The sequence below is a fragment of the Pundamilia nyererei genome, unplaced genomic scaffold (genome assembly GCF_000239375.1).
Source record: "Pundamilia nyererei isolate P.nyererei 1_Seehausen unplaced genomic scaffold, PunNye1.0 scaffold00047, whole genome shotgun sequence".
Classification (NCBI taxonomy): Eukaryota; Metazoa; Chordata; class Actinopteri; order Cichliformes; family Cichlidae; genus Pundamilia; species Pundamilia nyererei.
Window position 1 is genome coordinate 1301641 of NW_005187448.1, and position 17352 is coordinate 1318992.

General features: G+C 45.4%; 1 protein-coding gene across 5 annotated transcripts in view; it reads left to right on the plus strand.

Annotated features, from left to right (window-relative positions):
* Positions 1 to 17352, plus strand: part of nav1a (neuron navigator 1a) — a 91654-nt gene that overhangs the window by 28353 nt on the left and 45949 nt on the right. For 4 of the 5 annotated variants that reach the window (XM_005732518.1, XM_013910700.1, XM_005732516.1 and 1 more), the window contains 3 exons: positions 2776 to 3600; positions 13750 to 13852; positions 15314 to 15640. In XM_005732518.1, the coding sequence (XP_005732575.1) occupies positions 2776 to 3600; positions 13750 to 13852; positions 15314 to 15640 (1255 nt within the window). Of the gene's footprint in view, positions 1 to 2238; positions 2542 to 2775; positions 3601 to 13749; positions 13853 to 15313; positions 15641 to 17352 lie in introns of those variants that run through there. The other variant, XM_005732519.1, reaches the window with a different exon arrangement.

Genomic DNA, 17352 nt, shown 5'->3' on the forward strand with positions numbered 1-17352 from the left:
AGGGAGAGAATATACAGCATGTTTACATCAGCCATATAAAGGTGATTAGACTGTGGAGCCAGAGAGACCAGCACTGGAACAAACAAGTGGCTGTGTGCTGCCAACACTTTACCTGCATATATATGCTTTCAAGAGCAATGACGCGCATCTGCACCACACGCATCTGTACACCACAGACCTGCCTTGTATGTGGTCACTCACTAACCTTAATCCCTCATCAGGGAGGTATAAGAGCTGACGTACAGCACCTATTAGCCTTAAATTACACTCCTCATTCGCACTGCTGGCCTGCTACCTGCCCCCAGAGCCCCCATAACTGTCTCCAGGCACCTCTGGCTTCAGTGTGGCATAACCACCTCAACATTGGCCCTTTATTAAAGTTTGCTGCCTCTAATTGATGGCTATAGCTTTTTCACAATAAAACATCCATAGAGCGTCTGTATTTTTGTATGTACTCAGCTACTGTATTACACACACACACACATTCAAGGCCAAATAGTTTTTAGGCTAAGGGCGAGCACGCACACTAAGAGCCTGTCATCGTCACTTTTAGGTTCGGCTGGCGCCAGTTTGGTTACTGATAAAAAACGAGCCGTTATTTAAAGCGCCTCTCTAATACTGAGTTTGGAAAGTGTGCAAACAGGACGCTGCTTGTTTCCATTCGGGTTTAGTGTCAACTGATTTATGCAAATGTAACAGAAAACGGCCTGCTTGTTTGAATACTGCTCCCAGCAGTTTGAGGCCTGATAACGTCATAGCTGCAGGCACTACTGCCTGCATATTACAGAAAATCGACATACAGTAATGGTAATACGCCCAGACCCTAAACACTCCACTCTGAGAACCAGTTTTCAGACAGGATGCATTACAACGCAAAAATTAATGATGGCGCAAACAGCTATATTGATTGTTAATGGGTTATGATGGACTTGAAGTTCGTTTTATAACCTGCTGTCATTATTACCTGTAATGGGGAATTAAAACAAATACATCACTGTGCTGTATTATCAGATCTCCAGCAAGTCCTGTGTGTTACGAGAAATCAGGAGAATAGATTCTGCAGGTGTTTGAAGTGAACAGTGACAGGCATGACGATGATAACTGCTAAACAATAAAATGATAAGGTGGATGAGGAAGAAGAAGCTCTTCTCGGTCCTTCTTTGATTGAAATGCCATGTCTACCGCAATCAAGTGACATAGCTAAACGTGCAAGAGCAACCCAAGGCCCAGGACCGGAGCTTCAGCTTCTCTGGGCCTGTCTCATCGATGTGACACACTCGTAGAGAAAAGCCCACGCACACACTCACACACGCACGGGAAGACGGACAAAAACAAAGACGTCAACATCCATTCACTTTAGCCACGCAGGCTCATGTGCGCTCGCTTTAAACACTGAGGTATCGTCGGATGGATTTCGAATGTGATGAATCTGTACCCTGAAAACTTAATTGCGTGTGCATCTGATTTAACTAGAAGGCAGGGAGGGGGTGATGCTGGAAACAAGGAAAGGAATAAAGGGAAATGAGGAAAGAGCGATGGAGTGGTGTGGTGATATGTGGCCGGTGGGGAGGGGGCGTTTAGCTATATGATGACCATTTGGGGTCTTTTAGCTACTAATTGAAGCGTGTTTAGTGGCCTGTGTTGTTGTGTATTAAGCACTGACAAATGCATATCCTCGTCTCCTTGGCTGATCCTGCAGTCATGGCTTTTTTTCCCCAGATAATTTAAATCAGCTTAATCACGGGTGGGCCTCTGGTGATCAGGGCACGTAAGGAAATCTAAATATGAATGGATGAATAGAGCAGTTAATGTGATTATGAATAATTGCTGAGGGGTTGGAACAGTGTGTGTGTTTCTTTGGGGTGGTGGGGCATGTTTTGATTCAAAATTATTTAATAACTTCAAAAGCATTGAAGTTATTAAATAACTGGGCCTAAATATAAATGGATGGGGACAGTATTCAGCGTTCGCATTCAGAGCATCCCTCCCTCATGAAAAGAAATCTTTTATTACAAAACAGGAACAGCAAAAAGCTGAGTTTATGGGAAATGCTGGTAATTTGTCGTCAAGCCCTTGTGTTTGCACTCACTGGTGTGCAGCATAACGCAGCGTATGCGGCGTGTGCTTGAGAGAGAGAGGCAGTGAATCAGCGAGTGGGAGGAGAGAGAGAGACAAGAAGAAGGAAAGAAGGATGGAAAGGGGAGGAAGAAGGAGAGGGAGGGTGAATGAGGCAGCGGGGGTAGAGTGAGCAGGGCAGAGAGTGAAGGCGAGTTAGAGGGAGGAGAGAAAAAAGGAGGTGGGGGACGTCGCTGCTGCGACCGTTTCTCTTGTCAGTCGGCTGCTGCGTGCCTGGCGAACAGGAGGGAGCGCAGAGCAAGGGAGAGAGCAGCAGAGGGGGACACGGAGAGAGACGCTGGTCAGTGCTGTGCTTTATTCTGGCAGCACTATTGTCATCTGTGCGGCTCCGGGAGCTGCAGACATGCTGTGAGGGAGTGGATTTAGGCGCTGGACGCAGATCTGCAGATCCATGGATTACCAGCAGTGAGTAAGGCTGTCACTCTGCTAACCCACTCATCATTTGCAATAGAGGGGTGAAGCCACAGTCTCTCACTACGGGGAGTCTGGCTGTCTTGACCCTGGAGTGAAGAGGGAGTGCAGACCAGACAGTCTTTGTCTTGTTTTTGGCTTCCCCTTCCTTCCTCCATGTCTTTCAGTGTTTTTCGCTTGTGTCTGTGTCAGAGTGTATCATTGATGCTGTTGCTTGGGTCTCTGCAGGAGGGATGCTGGAGGCTAATGTGGCTAACATTAGCATGACGGCTAAGCCCAGAGAGCTGGACCTCAGGTCTGCTGCTGTCCCCTGCCAGGATACTTCATCCCAGGCCATGGCATCAAGGAAACCACCCGCCAAGCCCTCTGCTCTGCCCCAGGGGCCTGTGCGTCCCTCTGGGTCAGAGCTCAAGGTCTACCGGCCCACCTCCGGATCTATCCCCATTCCAATCCCCAGTCAGTCCGGGCTTCGCAAACAGCGTTCACTCAGCAACTTGTCTGTGCTCACCGATGCTGAGAAGAAGCTGCACCTGTACCAGTCTACCAGGTGGAATGATGACACGAGCCGTCCTGGCACTGTGACCAACAAAGCGGGGCAGAGTAAGGCAGGTCAAGCTGGTGGTGGGAGACCACCACTGTCCCGGACACTTTCAAAGTCAGAACAGTCTCTCTTTCAGGGGAAGCCAAAGTCTTTCTGCTCCCCGTCTGTGACTTCTAATATAGGCAAGCCAAGTCGAATCCCTGCACCTGGCAAACCACGGGGACCTTATGCTGAGGTCAAGCCAATTAGCAAGGCCTCTGAGACAGCCCAGAATGCAGATACAGACCCAGCTGATCACCCAACCAAAGCAAACTCCAATGGAGCTGGAACTACTGGAACTAATGGCAAGAAACTAGGGGAGAAATCCAAACCTGCGGCTCTGTCAGCGGAGGAAAAGAAAGAGAGGAAGGGGATGGAGGGTGAGGACGATAAGAGCTTTTTAAAGGTGGATCCAGAGTTAGTGGTGACAGTCTTGGGAGACCTGGAACAACTGCTGTTCAGCCAAATGCTGGGTGAGTCTGTGATTTCTGTCCCAGTCTTTTGGTTACTTTGGGTTATTTGTTCTCACTTACAATCGGCTGCAAAGATGTGAGGTTAATTACTGTTTTAGTGGAAACTGAAACACAGAAACAAACAGTGAAGCATTGTGACTCTACACACTGAATGTCTCTGCTCTTCTCTCCTCTCCACACCCAAACCTTTTCCTCCAGCTCTGGCTCTAGCACCAGCATCAACAGTGCATTTTAAATGAGTCCAGTCTCTATTGCAGCACACTACACTGTGTATGTGTATTTGAGTGTGTCTGTGCTGTTTTATTTTAGTGCTTTTCACTATAAAATAGTGACAGCCCTTGATCTGAAAGTGGTGAATTTCCCCCTGTTGACAACACTGTAAACAGTTACACAAGCTTGGTTCGAATGTGCCAAATCAATTTTGTGCCGTATGCATTTGTGTCTGTACGTGTGTGCGTATGTGCATGTGTACAAGCAGTGTGTGCTCCTACAAAGAAGCTGGAGTAAGCATTCCCAGGGCTGACATTGTTGTGTTGTTGATAAATTAGTCAACATACGCTGCAGTGTTGCCTCCTCTCATTTGACCCACTGCCACAGTGTGCTAGATTTACATTAATGCACCATTATTCCCTGATCTCTGTGTATGTTTACATCTCTATTGCAGCAACCTCGATAGCATGGGAACGTATTCTAAAATTAGCAGCACATTTTAACACCAGCAAGCGTATGTATTGGCTACTGCATCACTGTATGTAAACGGCATCTTTCTGCCGGCCTGCCAAAATCGGTCAGTCGTTAATAAAGGCCGTGCGAGTGGGACTGGTGGGAGTGTTGTCCTTCAGTCTGTAAATAAAACGGCCGCATATTGAGCCAGGCTCCGGTCACAGTGGGCCACCTATTTAGCCTCGCACCACTCCTTCGCTCCCTCGACCCCCTCACCCCCTCTAGTTTCATTGATCTCCGGGCCACTGACAGATGGTCACTATCCACCCCCACCCCATCCCCCTGTTACCGGGGGCAACGTGCATGAGGAGTAAGGGGAAAGTGAGTGGGTGGCGGCATGGGCAGGTAGCGTTCGAGCATCCGCGCGGTCACACGTGTGCTCAGATTGTCCATGGCAGCGCTGGGACACATTGTGTATTCCAAGTTCTTGCTGCTGTGGGTGTGCCGTGACGATGGTGACTGAGTTTGTGATTAATAGGTCAAAACAGAGTTTGAATCTGCACCTTTCATCCATTATTCATTCACACACACACGAGAGCATTTCTCTATTGCTCCTTCTCTTTCCATCCCTCTAGGAGTACCAGATAGCATCAGAGAACGGGTGAGATGAGAAGAGGAGTGCAGTAGGTCGTAATATCTCGCTCGATGCAAGGAAGTCATTTTCTGCTCATCATCAAACCTTTATCTTTGCTCCACTATCTTTCACTCTACACAAGCCTGCATCCTGCAGCACGGCCCCAAATCGCAGCATGTTTGACCTTGCCCCAGCAGCCCTGTGTGTGTATCTACTGTACATGGTGTGTGTGTGTGTTGTTTGTATCATCTGTGTGTGACCTTGTTCCTTGTTGTGATGTTGCTGGCCACACCTACACTGAGGCAGCCAGGTAGGGAGGAGGGAGATAAAAAGAGAAAAGGAGGATGACAGGAAAACCTGGTAATGATGGAGAGTAGCGACAAAAAAAATGGAAAGGGTATAATGTGATTCATGGAGTGAGACAAATGAAAGAAAGAGACACCCTGAAGGAAAATAATAGTAATAGGCGATGACCTATATTTCTATCTGAGATTGAAATGACTGAATGCAGTGTAGCTTTGGGTCATTACGGTCTCTTCTTACCTGTCAGAGGTTTATTACTGAAATGGGCAAGTAGCTAGGGTAGCTTTGTGTGCATGCTCATGGAAATGTGTGTGTGTGTGTGTTGTGCTTGTATGTGTGTTAGGGAGAGGTTAATTGTAACTTGCCCTGTAGCTTGCAGCTGTGGGCTCATCCTTTATCGTATCTGCTTCTCCATTTCCGATGGGACGCTTGGCTAATTGGTTTCTGCTCCGTGTGCTCTGTCATGGAAGATAGATTATGGATGTTCAGTGGATCATTCCCAGATATCCACTCTTCTTCCTATATACAGTCTCACCTTCTGCTTTTCCACGTCCTGAAGACACGAGCCTGATGGATCCCTGTAGTGTACCGTATTATGAATTGATAAATGAACCTTAATGTGGTCAAGGCCTTGTCCTTATGGAAGCTATGTGCTAGCTTTGAGCTACTGCGAGTAAAATATGTGCTTGTGTCTTGTGCATGTCATTTTACATGACATCAGACCACATGCACTGAGACGCTGTCCTTTTGAGATGAGCCTACAGTAACAGGTAAAGATAATGAAGATGCCATTGAACTATAATGAGGATGTGTAACCCAAGACCATCAGCTGTGTGCTTGAAAGGGGTAAACCCCTCCCACACGCCAAAAGAAAGAGGAAAAAACAATCTGGATATTTCAAGGTTTGGCTTTTATGTTGATCTTGTTGAGGTGATTTGGGATTACTGTTCGCATCATCTGTTTTTCTGTAATCGGACATACATGTTTAACCACTGAGTGATGAAGAGCTTTACACTAATTGGATTTAGAGAATTACTTGACTTGCGTGTCCACGGACAGCAGCTCTGGACTTGTAGAGTTAATTCCCCCCAAATGCAGCTTGTATTATATGATATCTTGTTAATAGCATTAAAATGAAAGTTTGACACGCAAGTTGAGAATTCTAAACATTACTTTCAGTGAAATGTATTGATCTGAGCTGCACTGAGCAGCATAGGTCGCCAGAGTAATCCAACGCACTGAAGCTCAGATGTCTGCCACTAATGACACCTCCCGGTCCCATCCAGCACCCATAATGAGGTGTGTGTGAGAGGGTAAGCCCCTAAAGCAGTGGCCTTTCCCAGCATGGGGTAGGCACAGCCACAGAGAACCCAGCCTAAGACAAGAACCAAGCATCCGGATTAAACCTCGCATAAAGATAATGAGAAGATTCAACCCCGTTCCACTAATCGCAGATCTATCACCCTAGAAAAGACCAGCTATAAAGACTAAAATGAATTAAAGATTAAAGCCCTCAGGGCATCTGTTTGGTTAGAGATTTGGGGGAGTTTTACTTTTCGGATGGGAGAGGGAATATAAATGTAGGTTAGAAGATTGAAGATGCTGTGTGGTCTTGATTTTGGCCGAGCACGAAGACTCAGCAGAAGGGAACTTAACGTGACTCGGTGACACATGGATGCTCATTAATGCGGCCTTAACTACTAGTGTGATTTAATTTTAGTTTGGCATTCTCTTGTGTATGTGTGTGTGGGCAAGTTTGTGTGGTTGATGGTTCCTCTTTGTGTGCTCATCAGCTGTCTGAGGAACAATAAACCCTACAGAGAAGTCGACAAAGCCAAAGACACACAAACCCAAACGAGCACACAAGCCTTCAAGAGAACTTAAAAGCTCTGCAGGAAAAAGTGTCAGAGCAAAGCTTGCACATGCTCACACATGCATATTCCAGATACGCTCTCCTGTCTATACGCTGCCGTATTCATCCGTTCGGCTGCGGCAGGCTATTTTTCATAATCAGTTCCTCCATTGTGATGGCAATGCTGAGTCGTTAATGTCATGCGGGTGCGGTCGGATCGCTGGTTACACCCCGGGCTTTGCTGACTGAAGGATTCAGGGCAGTAGTCCTCCCGTTGAGGAGGTGGCAACGAAGCAAACAAACACAAATGCCCAAGGAAAGTGAGGAATAAAGCATCTGTCCAAATCTCTCGCTTTCTCCTCCTCTTTTTCAACTCTGATGCGAGTTGACGGGCAGCAGTGTTCTGTCACAAGTCAGACAGCAGAGAGGATATTTGTGGTACCAGTGTTTCAGCAGGAGGACAGAGGACATCTTTTTAATGTGACAGCGAGTATTCACAGAGGAAAGGGATGTTTCTGCATATAGGTTCTTATATGATTATGCATTTATTCTCATTTGGTGTGTGCGTGTGTTTTCAGTGCTCTGTGGTTAGCGTCTAAAGACCTAATGCAGGAGCCATTGCATTAGTGCTGTCTGCTTCCTGCCGTCCTCCTCTAAATCATATTAGTACTCACTTTGTTTTTGTCTCATTTGCTGTTGCACAACAACACACAGACACACTGCCTATCACTTAAAAACAAGTAAGTTATTGCAGTGAGGCCATTATATCATTTGTAATGTACCATGCTGACAGTGGCAGGGTTGTGTTTTGTTTGACTTGTGTTGCTCATTGATCAAATTGGAGCACTTGTGCTAAAACTTAACTTAAAATATAGAAATTCTTTCATTCGTGTGTGTGTGTGTGTGTGTGTGTGTGTGTGCGTGCGCGCGCGTGTGTGTGTGAGAAAGACAGAGCAGAAGATAAAGGCAGAGGGAGAGTTAATGCATTTTGCCTTGTGATGAGAAATACTTGGTACTCATCTATTTTTATTCTGTTTATGTTTTCCTCTTGTGAAAAGTCTCAGATAAAAGTGCCCATTGTTCCTGTCACAGCTCCTGGCATGTTCTAGCTGCTTTAAGGAAGTAGTGTCAGTTGCGCGCACGCACACACACACACACACACACACACACACACACACACACACACACACACACACACACACACACACACACGCAGAGTGTTGCGACAGTATTGCATTTAGCTTGCACCAGTGAGTAATCTAGGCTAAAGCAAAACTAACAAGGGGAACCTCCACTATATTTGCTTAGCTGAATATGTCAGAGTTCATGTCAAACTAACCATAAATCATTAGTTGGTTAGCTTTTAAACACTTCTGACAGTCAGGTATGGTAACATTCAAAAACATCTAGTCTAGATTTATAGATCTCTGATTCCTCTGGGAGTTTGGACATCGACAGGCTTGAACTGGAAATTGAATTTTGTACGGTCTCAGCACAAACAGAGCTGAGAATACAGAAGAAAAACTGGGTGGGAGAGCGAAGAAAAAAAAGCTTGAAGCCCCAAATGTCCTGTAAATACATGCAGTTAGAGCTGAGGAATACAAAGTTTGTCAGTTGTTGGATATTTTGCAGCGTTACACAAACTGCGGTCACCGTCCTCCATCTCTGGGGTTTATTTGGCTTTCGTTTGCTTCCAAACATCATTTGATTTGTGTGCATGTGTGCACTTCATGTGTTGCTTTTTGGAACATTTTATTGGAGATACTTACATGTCATCTGTTCTACTGTTTCAGCGATCGCCTCATTAACCGTGCGGGGGATTGCACACAGAGTGCCGACTGTCTGTGTCACATGTGCAGCAGCTGGCTTTAAGCACACTGTAAAAATAAAGTTTAACAGGAAACAACTCTGTCAAACAGAAATCCACCCAAACACTGCCATGCATTATGGGCCGCCCTGGCACGCTGCCTAGATTATTTAGCATGTGCATAAATATGTTGTTGGGTGCTTGCTTGAATGTGTGCGACATAAAAGCAAAAGCTGAAGACATCCTGCCAAGATAACTTCTAGATTTGGCTTCTTTTATGCTTCACACACAAATGCACACGTCGACCTAGATGATTGTAGCTGATTTTTTTAGCCTCATCTGAACACCGTGTGTGTTTATATGTGAGGTTTCTACGTCACTTTTAAAGCACCTCACACACTCACAGCAAGTCAGACATGTTTACTAGCTCAGCACAGAGGAATACACACGCTGTCCCTCGTCTTTGTGTTTTAAACTTTAATCAGAGGTGAGGTTCTCTGAAGTTCTCTGAAGTTGCTTAGAGCTTCCTCATCTTCCTCTCTAAGCGGATAGGGTGGCGACTCTTTAAGCAGATAGTGCAGTGGTTAAGAAAATATGCCAAGTGTGTTTGTGTGTTTGGGTCAACATTAAGAGCCAGGTTTTGGTGTTCAGGATGGAAGACAGAAGTTTGGAGGGTTTAACATAAAATCCGTGGATTTTCAGCCATCATGTCCAAACTTTTCTGCCGTTGCAGGCGTGCGTTTTAATCATCCCCTCCGCCCTTCTTCTGGAAGCTTCACCTGCTTATGGATTTCTGACTTTTTTTAAGTGGATTTCTCAGTCAGCTTATTGAACTGCTGCCGACTGACTCTCAGGATTTTCCCCGTTCTTTACACAAATGTGTACTGACACACTTGTTGTACTGTGGTGCATCAGTTACAACACTTGAGTCAGAAAGCTGCTCAAATTTTGTTCGCACAGATGCCACATTGAGATTTGACAAACTCATTAACCATTCATGTCACATATCAGACTTGATCTTCAAGGACTCTAATATCCTGTTGCAACATCCCGGTGAAGCAGACAAATGCCTGTGTGTGTGTGTGTGTGTGTGTGTGTATGAATGCATGAAAGCACATTTGGGTGATTTAGCATGTGTTTGTCCGTCCTGTCCAGATGTGCAGGAATGGCTGAATGTTGTAATGCTTCCTGTTTTGCAAACCGTCTGGGGTCAGCCGAGGGCTGTAACGTTAGGCTGAGTGGAGTCGGAGCTCACAAAAACATAAACAGGAGGGGGAACAAAATAAATGAAGGTCTCATTAGATTGAAAAGTTCTTACACACCTGTTTCACGTGTTTTGCAAGCATGCCCTAAATCTAAAAATTTTTTCACAGGTTTTATTTGCATCCTGTTTGTCGTATTTCTGCATGTCACTTGTCAGGAATGCTATAATGATTGTCTTTGCAGCACACAAATAGGCATAAAGCCACCACTGGAAGTACACACATTGCTGTAAGTACAGATATTTTATAGGGTAAAACCAGTGACGCTCAACCACACCAATATATCCCGGGACAAGCGTTTCGTGGCCTGAGGAAGGTTATCGTGGCTGCAACATGTGTGCACGCACGTGCACAGGACAGAGACAGATGAACTCCGGAGGGAAGGAGGAAAGAATAGAAATGGTAGTCATTACTCTAACCTTCATTCATATTCCGCAAAAGTGAATCCCTTCACTGGTGACGACACACACACTCTCACACTCGTGTGCCAGCAGATACACAAACCCTCATTTTACAGCCACGACACAGAAGCACACTTTCAAAGAAGGATGGGATGTTGCCACACAAACATACTCACACACACACACAGAAAATAGCAGAGCACTCCTGCAAGGACGGAGCCATTAGTGTATCTGTGGGGAGTTTGTTTGTTTCTAATGGAGAGGGGAGTCAAGTCACTCAAGAGAGAAAACCAAGTGGACGGCAGTTTTTTCCTCACTTTTCTCACTCACTGCATCTGCTACCCATCAAATAATCACTGCGGCACTCCTACCTCCTGCTCTTCTTTTCAAGCTAGCGACATTTTTGTTTTTCACCTTTGTGATTTTCATAAAATATAATCAAAAAGACAAAAAGTTGAAATGGATTCACCCACCAGCTCTTCCTCGTCCTCCGCTGCGGTTATAAATCTATTAAAGAAAACCCATAAATGAGTCACTGTTGCACTGAGTGTCGGTCTCTATCATTAGAAGTAAAGACAGGCACTGCGATTCATTTTGAGTCGGTCCTACGTACACGGCTCTACAGACCCACTGAATATTTGTGTGCAGCTGAAAGCAGTCTCCATCCAAACCACTCGAAGCCCTGAGGACCGTGTAAACATCTGGCTTTGCTGCTTTTAAGGGTCAGGAACGTGGCTCCTGAACAAATCTGACAAATCAAAGGGCAGAAATTAATTTTAACAAGCTTTGACCTGACCACACTCAACGGGACAAAAAAACTCAAAAAGGGGGCTTTTTGCATATCGATGTACATTTGTGTTGCCTTACCATCTGTCCTCTTGTTGTGGTGCAGTAGGCAGAGTATGGCTTCCAAAAATAAAACGCCTGCTCACTTTCCTCCTTCGTACCAAAGCTGCTTTGAAGTCTGTCAGTTTGTTTTGTGTCTCTGACTGAGAGCAGAGTCGCATTAAGATGCAGATACTGGCCTGTGTGTGCACTTACAACAACAGTCTCGCTCAGCTCATTTCAAGCGTCTGAGTGGGCCGTTATGAAAGGTGCCTCGGCCAGCTCTTCAGAGCAGGAGCGTGTTCACGAGTGTGTCGAGAAGAGGCAGGTGGATCCGCACACACTCAGTGTAAACCAAATCAGTGTAACTCATCTGCAGCCCTGGGGAGCAGCCAGCCCTGACAGGGATATTTGCATCCCTAATTCCCTTAACGCTACTGCCTCTACGTCCCCCCCACACGCCAGCTGGGACCACCGAGGCCAGGGCAGAGGCAGGACAGGAAGTCACACGCGCACACATACACACGATAACACAGACCGTATCCAATCAATTTGACGCCAATGTTAAACAAAGCTCCCATTTAAGGTAATTAAAATCGCCCAATTAAAGCCTGCAGTTGTGTGTTTGTGTCTGTGTGTGTGCGCGCACACGTGAGCCTTCCAGACTTTTTTGTTTGCATGTGTTCAGGCTTCTTTGTTCCTGCTAAACCTTTTGTATGACCGCATTACCTAAAACGAACATTTTGAGGATAAAAAGTGTCTTCTTACAGCTCGGATTTCCTCACAGCTTTCACACGAGTGCTCCCACATAACAAAGCCGGACTATTTTTGGGATTAAACATTCCCAGTGTGTCGGTGTGTGTATGTGAATGTGAGCCGCAAAGGTTTGCATCTCAATGACTCCACATTGAGCTGCCCGTCCCCAGGGCCCTTCCAATCAATTGTCTATGTGGCCGTCCTGTATAGGAAAAGGCAAAATCAATCCAGCTTCATAAATCTGCTCCGACGTTTTCCTCACTGTGTCTCAGTGTGTTTGCACGTGACGAGACGCAACGTACAAATGTACGTGTTCATTCAGCAGCTGTTGTTGAGTGGCAGTTAATAATTAGCCCCCCCTCACTCATTAGCATGACCTCTCCACCCCGTCACCTCCTCACTAACCAGCTGGACTGATTCCTAGGAGTGCCTGCTGTCTGTGTGTACGTGTGTGGCTATTTTCAGCAGCTAGGCCCCGTTTGCTGTAAATGTTAATGCAACAGTCCAGCTGAAAAAGAAGCTACTACTACAGTAATATAAGCAACTTTAAATATATTGCAACAAAATGTATATGTAAACATGAACACGTGAAGCGTAGATATCACGTCTCGGCCAGAACGACTCTGTGACAGTCACGGATGTACTGATCTGATGTCATCCCTCATGTGCTGTGTGTGCTTAGGAGCCAGCTGGTCAGTTCTAATGGTCTATTGAACTGAACCTCGGGGTGAACTGAGTGCCCCATATCTGCCACCATAACACTTTTATTACCTTCTCCTCATTCGACACAAAAACATGTCAGGGAGTCGGAGGGGGTCAAAGCCAGTGAGGCGTCTTTGTTTCTGGCTACATGGAGTAAAAGTAGAAGCAGTTTGACCCATTTGAGTAAAATTAGGTTCAATTAATTAGTAGTAAATTCCTAAGCATAAATACTGGATATCTGCATTGATTTATTAAGAATTTTCATCCAGTTTTATTTGCAATCACACTCACACATAAACACATACGGTACATGTACACATGTGTGAAACAGCAGTGTAGCTACACCACTCAGCATGACGCCACGTGGCGTAATCTCAGTAGATTATAGCATATTAGGAAGGGGTGAGACAAATGTCAGTATGTCCCTTGATGGGTTGAAGTGTAAAAGGCTTTTGATTTATTCTGGCAGTGACAAAGTAGAGGGCAAGGAGGCACTATGAAATAAGCAAACACCAGGGCGTTGTGTTAGAGCTGTGTGGGTTTAAAGGCCTCCTGTTGTTTCGTCTGTCTGCATCATCATTTATTTTGCTCCACTACCATCTGGGGAAAAATAAACCTGCTTACTCTGCATTATCTGGGAGTCCTTCTAGTTTCACCATTTAAGTCCATAGTTGTAGAGTTTTTTCTGGCTTTGTTTTCATTATTGCATGCAATCCTAGATATTGCCACTGGGTGGATGAATTGAACATTGAATGATTATTAGCCTATGCAGTCCACTGCAAGCATTTCTAATATAGAAAAACTTCACTGATTGGGTTTCAATTAATATTTTATTGTGCATCCGTATTCATTAAGCTCCTGTTCAAACGCACATGGACATTTTTAAGTTGCAGCATGACAATTTTTTGTGGTTAAGATCACTCACGTGTGTGTACCCCCTGCAGACCCAGAGTCCCAGAGGAAAAGGACGGTGCAGAATGTTCTGGACCTTCGACAGAACCTGGAGGAAACCATGACCAGCCTGAGAGGCGTGCAGCTCAGCCACAGGTCAGCAGTGTCAGGGTTGTTTCTCCTCTCTTCACATGAACTGAAAATAACTGATAGTAGCACAGATGCCGGGAAAAGGCTCATTGTGCAGGTGAAGTAACAACATCATTTTTGATTACTGAGAAAAGTATTAATTTGGAACAAACTGCATGCAGACAAACCGGTTTCCAAAGCAAAGGAAAAGAAAAAAAGCAGGTCAGAGTAAAAAATAGTAACAGGTAGGATGGGCGGGTGGTTGTGTGTTTTGGGGTGAGCTGGTTGCATGAAGGCTCTGAGATCAAGATCGGTATTGTGAGTAAGTTAGTGTGTAATTTCCCACCTCCTCTTTGCTCTCTTTGACTTGGTTGAAATGGGAGAGAAGCAGGATTAGCTCAAAGCTGGCTTCAAAGCAAACCCTTCCAATGCACACTCACGACTCACATCTACACACACAAGAAGACGAGCAATGATGCGCTGATTAATTGCACCGGTGCTTCCTCTGTTTCCTGGGCTGGGTTCTAGTTGAGTTCGCCATATCCCCACACTTTGTCCTTGAGAGCTTCCGTCCGCCTGTCCATGAGTCTCCTGCTATGTGTCCTATCTGTGTCCCTCAGTGGGAGTCTCCCTTCATGAAGAGTAAATCAGCAGATGCTTCCCTGCTGGAATACATTTCCTTTGCCATTCATATTTTTATTTCACGGTAATAACGTTGAATCTCTCCCTGTTATGCCAAAAATGGAAGATTCACGTGTGAGCGTGATGTCGCATATCCGGTGAATAAAGGGTACTTAGGAGGGAACATTTATATGAATACAACAAGCGGATTAGTGAGCAAGCAAATTGTTTTCTTTACACATATTTTACTTGATATACTGAATAAACATAACAAACAGAAAGCCTGTGAAACTCTGTGTGGGCACGGCTCCACTTCCTTTCTGCCTGTTCAACATTAGCACTTTTAAAACGGTCTTTATTATTGGCTGGTTCCGCTTTGTTCTGTATCATGCAGAGAGGATTCATTTTAATGTAGCAAGCAAATGCATGTGCTGCCACACAGTTTGAGCACTAGCAACTTTTAATATGCTAATTCTCATCACTGTCAGTGCAGACACTAAGCGTCGATGTGCTGCGCTGGCTTGGAACAGGACATTTATGCACTTTGTACACATTCATACAAATATATGCCTGCATAAAGTAGGCACGTATTTACGTGGAGCATAGAGCAACACAAAGGAATGTGAAACACATGCACCTCACATATAGCTTGCATGTGTACATATATGCAAACATGCACATCTCAGCTCGTGCATGCTTTTTAAATCGTGATGTTCCACTGAGAGAGGAGGCTACAGGGTGGGGAGAGATTGATTGAAATCGAAGAGGAAATGAAACGCAGATATTCATTTCCTGTCTGTGAAAAATGTAGCTGTGAATAGTTATTTTCATCACCTAAAAACTGTCTTTTTGTTTGTCTTTCCACAGCTGTGCAGAGGGGACTATGTGCTACGACAGCGATGAAGCCGCTGCCTTCTCAGTTTCCAGTCTGTCAAATCGTTCCTCTCCGCTGTCATGGCGTCAGGGTCAAGCTAGCCCTCGTCTCCAAGCTGGTGATGCTCCGTCCACGGGTAACGCCCACTCAGAAGTGCCCCTCAGGATCAGCCACGCATCTCGTATCCACCTTATCGAATCCCTGGACGACTCCAACCCGACCCTCCTGAAGGGAGATTACCTCAGCGACAGTGACCTCGGCGGGAAGAGCCCAAATGAAGATGATGACGAAGATGATGATATTGATGATCTGGGCAATGGGTAAGTTATTCTTTTATGTGGACAGCACATGGAAAGCTAACTAAGAAAACAGGCCACATTAATGGTCTTACCATTTCTTGTGAGGTGAATCCTGCCACCTGCCAGTTGTTACAATCCTAGAGCCACAGACAGAAGTGGAGTTAGTGGTTTGCCAGCACAACAAAGTCTTGATGAGCCCATCTGCAATGAATCACAAGCCCTCTTTCATAATGCCTGCCATGACATTGTCAGCTGTAGCCCCCCTCGTGCAGTTGGCTCTGCTATAGTCAGAAAGCAGCCCTGAGGCAAAGTCCGAAAATGATGTCAGCATTATGGAGCCCCTCACAGAGATCATCCTGTCATTCAGCTGCAGGCCCACTGGCTTCACCAGCAGGTTTCCATGTGCAGGACCCTTAACGACGCTGGCTCACCAGAACCTGCTGGCAAAGCTGGAATGCAAATGTCTTTGGAAAACTGGTCACTAAACCTGCCTAGCCAATGAGAGCGCAGCCAGAGCTCGTCATGGCCAGAATAGTTTTTGTTTTGAAGTAGCCATGGATTTCTTGGAAGAAATGATTACATTTTGTGGTGAGGTCACATCATAGAACAAAACATGAGCTCCAGAACTGTTCATCAGCATGTTTGTTGTGTCGTGTAGCAGCTTTAACCCGGGGAGGTCCACGCAGTCGAAACTTTGTTTCTCTTTTCTAATTAAGCTCGACAAAACAAGAGTATTTATGATGTGAGACAAAACCCCTTAGAGACCACAGCTGGCTGTTCCCCGTGTTTCTGTGGCACAAATACTGAGCAGTTTATAAGAGGAGGGTCGCTATGTTCGTTTGTTATCAGCCAGACAATTAGACCAGAGTGAAATAATCCCAGTCAGATCGAGGTTAATGAGAGTGCTTTCGGATTTTTGCGCTGATATAATTACTGACAAGATTGCGTGTTGTTCCTCCATGAACTCGAGTAGTTCTTCGAATTAGATGGACGGGTCATAGGAGTGACCATCCTGGCGATCGTTACCTGGTGACGCCATTACCAGTCGTGCAGAATTACAAGACGCCCAACAATCCACCAACAGAAGAAATCAAGTTTCGAGGATTTGCTAAAGAATGACCTAAGCTGTGTTCTCTGGACTTTCTCGGTTAGTTTTGGACAACTTGCAGCTCTTGCCCCACTATGAGCAGATATGACACAACAGTTTTAACTCAACTGTAGACGCGGCGTCGCATTTCACTGGCCAGCTCCAAGCACTGTGAACAAAAACACATTATCTTACAAACTGTGAGTCTGGCAGTGTGGGTGTGACCTGCAGAGCTTGTCCAACTAAACTAAGCTTGTCCTGGCCACACTTTGACATCTCCATAGTAACTGCAAAAATGCACCCCCAGTCACCAGGAAATCAGTTGCGACACAGTTCACATCCCTTTATTGCGTTACTGGGGATCTGGTCATGGCTGATTAGTGGTTGTACAGGTTTATGTTGTGTTTTGTGTTAGGAGGCTAAAAGAGGAGCAACAATAGTTGGCAGACTAAAGGAAAAAGATTGAGAAACAGAGGTGACAGAGTAGGCTCACAAACTCATACTGAGGCAAACATAAAGGGAAAAACAGCCTTTTTGTTTGTGCCTTCTGTTTAACATAGAACTGTGAAAGACAGAAATACAATAGTAATGATTCAGGGTTGATCCTCTAAACTTTAAAGCTGGGCTAAACACTGGTTTCTAGCAA